Source organism: Melospiza melodia, chromosome 16 (genome assembly GCF_035770615.1).
Source record: "Melospiza melodia melodia isolate bMelMel2 chromosome 16, bMelMel2.pri, whole genome shotgun sequence".
NCBI lineage: Eukaryota > Metazoa > Chordata > Aves > Passeriformes > Passerellidae > Melospiza > Melospiza melodia.
Window position 1 is genome coordinate 4,433,247 of NC_086209.1, and position 12,714 is coordinate 4,445,960.

The 12,714-nt window shown below is 48.6% G+C and overlaps 1 protein-coding gene across 2 annotated transcripts in view; it reads right to left on the reverse strand.

The window, feature by feature from the left end:
• Nucleotides 1-12,714, reverse strand: part of LOC134425605 (gamma-aminobutyric acid receptor subunit beta-4) — an 81,357-nt gene that overhangs the window by 40,881 nt on the left and 27,762 nt on the right. For both annotated transcript variants that reach the window (XM_063170350.1, XM_063170349.1), the window contains exon 3: nt 11,421-11,488. In XM_063170350.1, the coding sequence (XP_063026420.1) occupies nt 11,421-11,488 (68 nt within the window). The remainder of the gene's footprint in view (nt 1-11,420; nt 11,489-12,714) is intronic.

Below are 12,714 nucleotides of genomic sequence, written 5' to 3' on the forward strand. Positions count from 1 at the left end.
CTCTGGAGCTCCAAGCAGCTCAGCAGACCCTCTTCCTTCCACCATCCCTTTTCCTTGAATGTTCCTTTTTCTCTGTAGCCTAGCAACTCAGCACAGACTCAGAATATTAACAGCTCCTGTCCCCACACACGATCTTCTCCAGAGGCCTGAAAAATGTGATAGCAGAGAGGCTGAGAGGGGTAGGAGCAAACATGAGAGATGTGGGGAGCGTGCAGGGAGCCTCTCCCAGCATTCAGAAACAGCAGAGCCATTCAGCTGTCGGATCTGCCACCTTCACTTAACATGTACATAACATATAGAGCTATTTATAGCCCCATTTATTTACATATTCAAATATCAGCACGACACGCAAGCGCTTGTATTTGGATTTAGGTTCTATATTGAGGTACTGGCATCCTTGCACAAAATACATTCTCTGTTGCTGGGTGCTTTAAATGTATATATGACAGGATGTCAGAAGGTCAGATTCTCAAGGTCTAATTTGGTTTTCAATCAAATCAGATGAAGCTTTCACTTGGGGGGAGAGCTACTTTAGCATTCTGCAGTAATCCTCTCCAATGCTGCAACATTGCTATTGAAACAGGTGGCACTTTGGAACATTGCTCACAAATAGAGCCAGCTTTTTAATACATGTATATATATAAAAATATATATATAGGTGGGGGGAGTTTTGCCCATGTGAAAACATGAATAAAAATTTAAGCAAGGCAGGAAGGGGGGGGGGGAATTATCCCAGGCAGTTTTCTGCAGTAGGAATTCTAACTACTACAGGAATGCTGGGGTGCAAGCTGAAGTGGTTCATACCAGCACCATACAACACTGACATGTTCAGAGCTAAAGATAACTCGGCTGCTAGAGGAACAGATGGAGCGCTGCAATGCATAGCCCCGTTCAGCTGAAGGCACGCTGCAAAGCATCCAGCCACAGCCTCGCCTCCCCCCCAGCACGATCCTCTCCTGGCGTGGGGTGCAGGCACCTCCCAAGAGCTCAGGGAGCTCTGAGTGCACCCGAATGGCCCCGTCTGGGAAGCTGCCTGGAGAGCAGAGCATGGGAACTGTGCTGCTGGGCACTGCAGCAGGCGCAGCTCAGCCCCACAACGTGGCCTGGAGGGCTCCCTGCTCCTCAGGGAGGGCAGCACCCTGCAAAGGCTTGTGGCATTCACATCCTCTGAACACAGAGAGACATAATTCTCTCTCACAGGATTTTTCCTGAAGAAAAGAAACCAGTTCTTATCTCTACTTTCTGCTCCTGTTCTTTTTGCACATGTGGAATGTCTTAAGAAGATTGTTTACGCGAAGTGATTTGTCAATTAAATTCTAATAAAGATTGTTTTGATTCATTAGCCAATCACTCCAAGCTGTGTCCTGGCTATCTCAGACAGTCACAGGTTTTTCTTTAGTATCTTTTCTGTAGTATCCTTTTAGAATATCTTTAGTATAATGTAATATAGTACAGTTTTAATAAATCAATTGTTCAGCATTCTGAATCAATAGAGTCAGACGCCAATTACTCCCTATGTCAGAGGCACCCTGAATTGGATAAAGACTCACACTGGGGGATCACTCTTGACAAGCATTGCCACCAGGTTTTGTTCATGCTGCAAACCCCAAGCTCTGGGCTGGGAATCAGCCAGTTCACCCCACAGCTTTGCCATAACCCAGAATTTCCCATTGTGCAGACAAAGAGATCCTGCAAACTCTCCCATTAAGATATCAGGTGAATGCTGGAAGGCCCCCAGGCAGAAACAAGCAGAGTAGAATAAAAAGCTTCAGGGGCAAGAGAGACAATCATTCCCTTGTCCAGCAGTTCAGTCTTGCTCCAGCAAGGTTCCCACAGTTCACCTCCTACTTATGGCCAAATTGTGCCATTTGGCCAACAAAAATATTCATCCAAGGTCACCATTAATGCTGAAAAAGTCACAGCCCATCATCACAAGCACAGGGGAGCCCTTTTTGGGAAGCAGAGGAGCTGTCCCCTCACAGGAGGAGCCTCAGGCAGGACTGTTGCTCCACCAGGCTGCTCCCTGCTCCACAGGCAGCGAGTCCTTGAGACCTCTGTCTCCAAAGGAATTCCTGGGGCTTTGTGCAGCTCCAGCTCCCAGCTGGCCACGGCATTTGGAGAGCCTGCATGGTGATCTTTGGCTTGTTACTTAGCAACTGGGCTGAAGTAGTGGTGAATTCACGGGGCTGTCACTGCAGGCACAGCAGAACCAGGAGCAAGGGCACGGGGAGGGCTCTGCCATGGCAATGGGATAACTTGTGAAGCATTATGGGAGGCAGGCGAGATTTTTTCCCTTCTACAAGTTGCCATAAATGCAGTAAATATTGACATATGAGTCACACTGACCTATTTTCCAGCTTTTAGGCTGGGACAATCTCTTTGCAACTGATTTCAGAAGCAGTGAATGGGGAGCACTTCAGGCTCCTTGACGAGTTCACTTTGTTCTTGACTATTTTATTCAACCCCTTTGGAATAACCATTCCCATATTTCAGGCAGACAGGGGCCCACTCCTTGTTTAAACTTCAGCCCCCAATCCCTGACCACCACCCTGCAGAGCACCCCTGAGGTCAGATGCTTTCCTTGTCCTCACACTCGATCTCAATCCAAGGGATGTTTCAGCACAACCAGTGGGAATTCTGTGAAAGAAGGGCATTATGTGATGTGAGCAGGTGTCCACACCTGATCCTTGGCTTTTTAGACAGTGTCAGTGATGGGAAAGGCACCCTAAGCCTCAGCACTCACAGGATATCACTGCTGCAAGGATAAAACAATCCTACCCACAAATCTAAGGATGGCAGGTGAGGTGTGTCCCTGGCATCAGCTTTGCAAAGGTGTTTCTGGAGCTCAGTGCATTTCTACTCTTGCTCCCTCTCCAGACAAGCCACAGAGCAGGCAGTTGTGCCTCCTGCATGCAAACAAGAGCATCTCAAAGCTTCCAAGTCCAGCGTGGTTTGGAGGTTGCTCTCCACCCTGCCACAGCCATCTTTTATTGCTCCAAACACCCCTCCAGCAGCAGGAAAAACCATCAATACGCTGCTGCTTTCCCTCAGCCAGCCCAGTGGTCATGTGTCTCCCACTTCCCACTGCTGGAGAAGCAAAGTGAGCAGGTCCTGTGTGACTGATGGCAGTGTGGGACGGAGTGGCTGGATAGTGCCCAGGTGGAAAGGGACCTGGGGGTGCTGGTTGACAGTCGATTGAATATGAGCCAGCAGTGTGCCCAGGTAGCCAAGAGGGCCAATGCCATCCTGGCCAGTATCAGAAACGGAGTGGCCAGCAGGAACAGAGAGGTCATTCTTCCCCTGTACTCGGCACTGGTGAGGCCTCACTTGGAGTATTGTATCCAGTTCTGGGCCCCTCACTTTAGGAGGGACATCGAGTTACTTGAGCGTGTCCAGAGGAGAGCAACGAGACTAATAAGGGGCTTGGAGCACAAGCCATACGAAGAGCGACTGAGGGAGCTGGGGTTGTTCAGCCTGGAGAAAAGGAGACTCAGGGGCAACCTCATCACTCTCTACAACTTCCTGAAGGGTGCCTGTGGTGAGCTGGGGGTCGGCCTCTTTCTCCGGGCGACAACGGATAGAACAAGAGGACACAGTCTCAAGTTGCGTTAAGCCAGATGTAAGTTAGAAGTAAGAAGGAAATACTTCACAGAAAGAGTGGTCAGATACTGGAATCATTTACCCAGTGAGGTGGTAGAGGCATCATCCCTTGAAGAATTCAAAAAAAGACTGGATGTGGCACTTGCTGCCATGGTCTAGTTGAACAGTTAGAACATCGGCTGGACTAGATGATCTTATAGGTCTCTTCCAGTCTTGAAAAATTCTGTGCACATGGACCTTTGCCTGCCCTGGTAACTCTCCCCTCCAGGGGCTGCAGTTTCAGTGCACAGAAGCAGCACTGTTTGATTTCCCAGCCATGCCATGCACTGCAGCCCCCCACACAAGGAGCTGAAGGGACAGGAGCTGTGTGAGCCCAGCAGAGGAGGGCACAGCACTTTCAGCCCTGAAGGAACGTTCCATCCCGGCTGGCTGCTGCAATACCCTGGTTTAGCTCACACAGTAGCCTCTTGGGAATAAGAAAAGCTCAAAACCCCACCTGCCCATGCCTGTAGGTATTGCCCACCCCAAGTCAGAGCTCTGCCATCCTCACCATGAGCAGATCAAGACTCATAGAATCAATAAGGTTGGGAAAGACCTCCAAGGTCATCAGGTCCAGCCTTTGACCAAACACCCCCATGGCCACTAAACCACACCACACACTGCCAGGTCTGCTTGGTTTTTGAGCACTGCCAGGGATGGTGACTTTACCACTTCCCTGGGAAGCCTGTTCAAATTCTTATCCACTCATTTAGGGAAGAAATTTTTCCTGATATTCAACATGAATGCCCCCTGAATCCTTCTCCACCAGTAAGGCCCCACGGCCCTGTCTGCTACCTACAACCCTTCCATCCCAGGAGCCTCCAGCAATCCAGCAGGACTAAATCCCCTGCAGCACCATGACAGAGCACCAGCTGCAGCTCAGCACCAACCTCCTAGCTCTTCCATGTTTTGGCAGTCCTAAATATTCAGCAGCCTTGAATATGAAGATGTGATGTGTACACACACACAGAGTTTGGATACCACAGTGTCACAGGGCTGGGGATACCCAAGGCTACAGAGAAACATTTGCAGCACTGGAGTGTCATGTCATACTTGTATCTCACAGCACATAACTCCAGAAAACTCTGACTGCAGGATTTAAATGCTTTAACCTTTGCTTTTAAAAAACATTTGGATACCCAAGGCCATAGAGACTGAGGAGTATCTGCACATCATTTCTCCATTGAAAAGAGACAGCAACAAAACAGAACGTTTTCAATTAAGAGTAAGGAAAACATTGACACATTTCAAGAGAGTAGATGGTACTAAAAGGCACTGCATAATAGTAAAACTTTCTTCTTTAAAATCTTGGGTTTTAAAGCTCAAGGCATCTACAGCAATGGAAAATCCTTTTCAAGGGCACATTGCAGCAAAGTTGGGTTTGTCCAGTATTGCAGGTGTACATATATCCCAGTGAAAACAGAACTGCAAAGCCTGCTCAGGACACATTCCACCACAAAGTCTATTTCAAGCATGCCCAAAAGATGGAAAATTTGATGTAGTGAGGAGAGTGATGCCCCACTGTTGATGGCATAACAGGTTGTAGGATGAACTGTCCTGTTCAAGAACACTCTTACACAAAACCTGGTCCACTTCATTTTGGGTTAAAAGCCAATTGAAAACCATTGCAGCTCATGGTTGTCTGGAGACATGCTTTACATCTCTTGAGCAGGGAAATCTGCCAAACCAGACAGCTTGTTTTTGAAGCAAGCTTCGAGAAGTTGGGCAATAACAGCCACGATGCTTCCTGCTGTAACCTCCAAGAGATCCAGTGCCAGCACCAGAGCAGTCACTCCAACAAGGCACAGCCTGGCAGCAGGGGCACGGGGCTGGGAAGCAGTGAGCCATTGGAAGAGGCTGCCCAGAGAAGCTGTGGCAGCCCCTGGATGTGTCCAAGGCCAGGTTGGATGGGGCTTGGAACAACCTGGGGTGGTGGAAATTGTCCTGATTTGAAATGAGCTTTAAATCCCTCCAACCCAGACCATTCTGAAGCAAAACATCAAGGTCAGCTTTGCCCAGCCCCATGCCCTGACCCCTAACCCCTCCCCACTGCAGGCTGTCCCCCAGCAAAAGGAATTGGCAATGCCACAGGCATCCTTCCTCTCACAGCCCTATTCCTGCAAATGTTTTTGTCTGGAAGCCTTGTTTCCTACACTAGCCCTCTGCAACAATCCTCTTGTAACTTTTCAACTTGTCACCAGGTTTATAAAACTTTAAAGCTGGTGCTATAACAAACTGAAATGATGTTATTGCAGATGTAGGAGAGCATCTTGGGATGAATAAATTATAGGAGGCACAAAGAAATCATGACTATAATGGCTGGATGCTCCGAGCTGTCTACGGTGTGCAGACACAGGAGGGAGCAGGTTTAGGACTGCACAGATCATAGGGCAGGAAAATTGAAGTCTTATGAAGGGTAACCTCCTCTTATTTCAAATGCAAACAAAACTTCTGGTAGTTTTCCTTATTGAAATAGTTCATTAATACTTCAAGGGAGTCTGAACTGTCTGGTGCTAGAAAAATACATCCCTAGAGATTGCCTAGAGAGGGAAAAGGCTGCTTTGGAAAGATTAGTTCTTGTCTAGTCCAATCATGCAGGAATCTACAGCACACCCTGAGTCCTCAGCTGGATGGAAGGACATCCAACAGTGGGGAAAGACCTGCAGCTCTTTCTGAAGCCATTGGTGCTGGACACCATCAGAACTGCACCCCCAGAAGCAGGCCCTGAGGTGAGTGACTGTGGGCAGCATTCAGACCATGAAGCACAAGGACAGACACCCCCAGCCTGCTCCAGCTGAGAGTGACATGAGCTCCACACTGCCAGAGCTCTGCATTCCCCAGCTCAGAAACGCTGCTGGCCTCCTCAGGAACCTGGCACCACACCAAGAGACCTGAAAGTGTCACTGCCCCCGTGCCACTGCACACCAGCAAGAGTCCATAAACACCTGCAGGCGGTTCCCTTGATGCATTAAGCTTTAGCTTTTCTGTTTTTCAGACCCTGCACTGCATTAGTGTGAAGCTCTGAACTCCATACAGAGTGTTGGGAAGCTCTCTTCAGTTTGGTCAGACAGAACAATCCTCCCAGGCCTGAGAGCCAAGGACACCATCACAGCCCAAATAAATATCAACAAAAGTAAATTAGAGGGAAGCAAACTGAGGCAATGTGACTTCATTACCTGAAGCTGCAATTGGGGATGAACCTCTGATATGCAAATAGGCTAAACTTATATCAGCCCAAAAAACTCATGTCCATCTTGGGTGTAGCCTCTGCCAGGCTCCTGCACTGTCCAAGGCGTGCCTGTTAAAGGCCTTTAATAAACACTTTTTTATTTTAACTCTGTCTGGCATCTGCTCTAGGTTGTCGCTGTAGGACATGAAATAACACAACGCGCACAAGCAGCTCTTCCAAGGTAAAAAGAGAATTTTTAATTTCTGACTCCAACATTTATAGATTTCCAAAAGTGACAGTGAATTGGAGGGTGACAGTGCCACCTCTCCAATGACACTGGACAAACCAACAGTCCATCAAATTTCTCTTCCTCCATAAAAGAATGTATAAGTTATTTACATAAAGTGCGTGAGAAAGTTCATTACAAAAATGTAAAAAAAATCTTAAAAAGTCAGGGCGACACTAGGTAGCCATTCCAGGCATCACCCTGCTCACTGCAACTCAATCCCAGGTCACCTCAAAGGAGAAGGGCTGGGTGAGTTCTCCAGGAGACACCATCCCTCTGTCCTTCATGGCTCACCTGAGCTGCTCAACAGCAGCAGGAAGACATTCCCCCTCTCAGCCTGCCTTCAAATCCCCACCTTGCAAATGTGTACAGGAGATGAAAAGACTCCAGTGAAGCCTTTCATCTTCATGGATCAGCACTTCCCAGAGGGTCTGCCACTCAAATGTGCCCTCCCCAATACCTGCTTGGCCTGGCCCCTGGCATCCTTCCCCAGGCATTTCAATTGATGTCACTGATCTTGGCTCAGCAAATAATCCTTCTAATCACTGACAAGAACAGAGGCTGCAGCTCAGCGTTGCTTGGCCATGCTGAGGGGGGTACACAGCAAGAAAGCAGCACTCTAAAAAGTGAATTTGAAACTATGGCTGACCACACACAGGCAGCAGCTGCCATGGACCAGGAGGGGACCAGGAGGGGACATGTTTTAAAATAAGGGCTGCTGTTTTGGTCTCTCATGACTGGGAGAAGGTTGCCACTGTACCTATGAGCATCCTGCAGCCTGGCATGGCACAGGATCTGGGAATGGCTCTCAGGGAGCTGGGGGTTGCAGACATCTTTTATGAAAAATCCTTTCATTAAGATTTTTCCTCAAGATTTTTCCTCCTGAGAAGCCTCAGGAGCAAAATGTAAACAATGGTTATCTGCTGCTGTGGAATGCAACAGGTGCATCTGTGATTGGCCCATGTTGGATGTTTGTAATTAATGGCCAATCACAGTCAGCTGGCATGGACAGAGAGCTGAGCCACAAGCCTTTGTTATCATTCTTTGCTATTCTATTCTTAGCCAGCCTTCTGATGAAATCCTTTCTTCTATTCTTTTAGTATAGTTTTAATGTAATATATATCATAAAATAATAAATCAGCCTTCTGAAACATGGAGTCAGATCCTCATCTCTTCCCTCATCCAAGAACCCCTGTGAACACCGTCACAGGGGAGCATCAGCTTTGGGTGTCAGAACACATCTACAGACAGTGCAGAGTGTTCTGTGTGTCAGAGTGTCTGGGAGCACAGTCTGTCTGTCTGTCCCAGCAGAAGGACATCACTGTGCTGCCTCCTCAGAGAGCCCTGTGTCCTCCAGGACAGGAATGTCACCACATCTCCACTTTGGGAACACGGCTCCCATGGGAGTGAGGGCAAGGAGTGCTCGTGGATGGAGCTGGATTGTTCCACAGCTCCACAGCCAGCTGGACTCCTGTGGCAAGCAGCTTTTGGAAGCCCATGCAATGCCTGGTCAGTGACAGCACTTGTTCCTCACCAGAGGCAGCCAGCAGGCGCCAGGAGTCCCAGGGAAAGGCCTGGGAGAGCTGGGGGCTCTCAGCCTGCCCAGCCCCAGCACCGGGGCCATTGTTCCCAAAAGGATGTCTGAGGATTAATTAATTATCCTACAAGGGGTAGTAAGTAATAACACTCCTTGTGGAACAATAGAAGCTATTTGGTCGCCATGACAACCCAGCTTCACTTGTGTGCCTTTAATTTATTCATTGCACAGTTCCTTTCCCAAGCACATATGATGCCAAAAAAATGCCTTGTTTTTCTTGCCAGTATCCATGTCCAGAGCAGGGGTAAAACATAGCCCTTTCCCCGGGGCATCTGTCACACAGAAGAATGATGCACATAAAATCCCTTCAGCCTGGACACTTACATCACATGAGAACTCTTCTGCTCCTAAATGTTTGTTCTTTAAGATGATTCTGATTCTTAACCCCTTCTTGAAGCTCCCTCACCACGGTGCTCAGAGATCTTGGTCCTGAATAAATTCTCACCGACAGCCACCTCACCTCCCATCCCCAAACCTTTCCACACCCTCTCCCCCTGCCTCAATCTATGTAGGAAAGATGAGCAGGACATTTTTCTTGTCAAGCAGAGAGCCAGGAAGGATCATCAAGGTCTAGAAGTGACATTCCTTCACATCTACAGAAGCATAGCATGGACAGTGGTGCCTAGCCTGACCTCAGCCATGCCACCACCATCAAAGCACTCAGTGTCCATCCCTGTGCTGCTCAAACTCTGCAGGATCCACAGCAGCACTTTCCAACCCTTGCCACGTAAATGTGGCGCTCTCCTCTCTGCTGTGAGCCCCTGCTCTCACCTGCTGGACAAAGCATTTGATCAGCCCCTGTAGTCCATGGACACCTCTCCAGCAGGAGGTTCATCCTGCACCAGCCCCTGCAGGGCTCAGCTGTCTTCACAGAATGGTCTGGGTTGCAAAGGACCTTAAAGATCACCTTATTCAAGCCCTTTGCCATGGGCTTCCACTGTCCCAGGCTGCTCAGAGCCCCATCCAACCTGGCTTTGGACACTGCCAGGGATCCAGGGGCAGCCACAGCTGCTCTGGGCACCCTGTGCCAGGGCCAGCCCACCCTCACAGGGGAAAATCTTTTCCTAAGATCCAATGTGAACCTACTCTTTTAGTCTGAATCCACCCCCCCTTGTCCTGTCACTCCAGCCCTTGTAAAAAGTTTCTCTCCACCTTTCTTGTGGGCTCCCTTCAGGTACTGGAAGGCCACCCCTAAGCTGGTTTTTTGCAGGCTGTGCAATCCCAGCTGTGCCAGCCTTTCCTCCCAGCAGAGCTGCTCCATCCCTCTGATCCCTGGTGCCTGCTCTGTTTCCCTCTCCTTCTGTGCTGGGACAGAGCTACTCAGGCTCACAGGGGCAGTGGCTACAGCTGAGAACCAAACCCTCACCTCCTCCCAGTTATGCCTGTGCAAGCCTTGGTCTTAAGGCACAAGTGCAGAACCCAAACTGTCCATCCTGGCTCTAGCAGGAGGGTGACATTTGCTCCAGCACCCCACGACACCCAGGTCCAAGCTGAGCCTGGGGGAGGACATGACTCAAAGTTGAGCTGTGGCCTGACAGGCAAGAGAGACGAACTAGGTTAAACCATCTGGCCCTGCTAAGCTGAGCCTAAACTCAAGCACAGCTACCCAGTGCCTCTGAACCCAAATCTGGGGCCACACACACTGCCCAGCGTCACTGTCACCGGGGTGAGGTGCCACAGGTCATGCAGGGAATTCAGGTGAGGGTGGCATGGTGGCAGAGTCAGCAAAAGGAACTTTCACTCAGGAACATAAAGGTTATGGCTGGCTCTTCCCCCTGGGTCATTCCAACACAAATTCAGGCTTTTCAGACAGCTTGGGAACAAAACCAACTGGTCAGGTTGTGTCACCCCCCTCCTCAGAAGAGCTGGTGGGCCAGGGAAACAGGGCAGGAGAGGCCAGAGACAGAGAAATGGGATGGGAGAAGGGGCAGAGCAGGATTTTAATTGACCTGAACTGCAAGAGCTCTAAAGGGGCCCAGGATCCTCCTGCACAGGCCAGGAAGGGAGGAACTGGACAGGAGCTCTCAGGAGGCTCCCACCAGCCTCCCCCTGCACTCAGCCCCTGGGAAAGGAGCAGAGTCTGGAGGAAAAGCCTCTGGACAGGAGGAAGAAAGGCAAGTTTAGGCAATTACAACACAATCTATGTCCCCTTCTGGGTGCTGAGGGTTTCTGAGGGACAGTCCTGGATATGAACATAAATCATGACCAAAGTAATCATCAAATTTCACAGATTTCACCCCACACCATTGCTACCTGAGCAGATAATTTCTTTTTTTTGTTGTTGTTCACAGTTATATGAAAAGCTCCAATCTATCAATGCCACCCAAACCCAGATTTCCATTAGAAGCCTCTCTTTCCAGCACAGATCTCCAAGGAAATGTTGAATTACCACCAGCAAATGAAAACTCACTGTTTTTAACTTGGCAGGGACAGACTGACCATAAAGCCACCTTTGTGTCAACGAAAAAAATACAATTCACATCTACTTTTTTAAGGCATAACTTGGGGAGATGTCTCTGCCACCAGCAGAGAAGGTGAAAAGAATCTACACTGGATGAGATGAGATGAGAGGGTACAAACTCTAGAGGTGCCAGCAGAGATCCAGATGCCTCCAAGAAAACATTGCCTTGGAAGTAAATCTCAGTCAGAAAATGAAAGAACATTTTATAGTTGTTTTTTCCCCCCTTTCTTTCTTTTTTTTTTATTTTTCTCTTTCTTTCCAAACTTACCATGTTGACTTCAGAGATCTGGTCAATGCTGGAGATGTGGATGCTCATTCCCACTGTGACAGGGTTACCTGGAACACAAATAGGCTGGATTAGGACCACATTCAAGTCCTCCTCTCTTATCTGCAATATAGGAATTGCCTAGAAATGCATGGATTTGATTCTAATCAGCCCCACAATCCCTGAGTATCATGAAATTGAATGTGCTCAAGTGATTTGATTTCTCTCACTCCCAGACTTAGACTCACCCCAAGGAGCAGTGCAGCCTAAGCTTGATTTTTTTTTTTAATTCTGGAAGTTAATTACCCCCTAGTAACACAATTATCTCTGGTTATTCCAAATAATCCCTTCAGAGACCATCAGCAGGCTCCTAGTGGGCTCGCACAGGGTGGTCCTGATTGACCACACAAAGAACTCAGCACCCAAGGCCATGCAAGCCACGGGCAGGAAACTTGCTCCAGCTCACTCCTCCATCACTCTGCAGGCTCTGAGTACTCAGCCTGAAAGTCCCAAGTGAGTTTTAACACCCAAGGCACCAGACAAGTACAGGAAACAGATCTATGAAGTGAAAAAGCAGCATTTGTAAGGTGGTTTTTCAGAGCACAGCTTGCATCAGAGAACAGGGCAGTCCTTACTGTGGGGTTTAAGCCATGTAAAACAATTTAAAATGAGACACACACCCACTACCAAACCCAGTAAAACACCTCCTGCAGCTGGAAATGGGGTTTTGCATGTTACCCCTCCCCTACTCAGGCCCACAACCCCAAAGGCAGAGCACAAACCCAATCCCAACCCAAGAAAGTCCCCTTCACCTCACACATGCAAGGTGGAAAATGATCCCTTGCAAGGCATCACTAGAAAGGGAAAGGCAAGCAGTTGTGCCACTCAAGGTATTAACTCTTCCATGCACTCATTAGTAGATCTAAGTGCTGAAATATTTACAGATAATCATGAAATGGCTTAGAAAGTAATTAGGAGATTGGGGGAGAGGGGAGAACCACACAACTGGAAATGGAGTGATTTTTTAATTATGTGTTACCAGAAGTAGGGAAGCAGTGTCATTAGGGGTGCCTTGTGATTGGGTGTGCTGTTCACCGAGACCCTCTGCTGCAAATTAAGCAGCATTATCCTTTAATGGAATATGAACAACACTGACAACATCAGAATCAACCACTGTAATTAGGGCCTGCTATGCAAATCTCCTTAAAGAGGCAGTGCAGGCTCCAGCACCCCGGGCTGGCTGACAGGGTGCCCGAGGCAGGGGAGCTCAGGAGACCTCGTGGAGCCTCTGAAGATG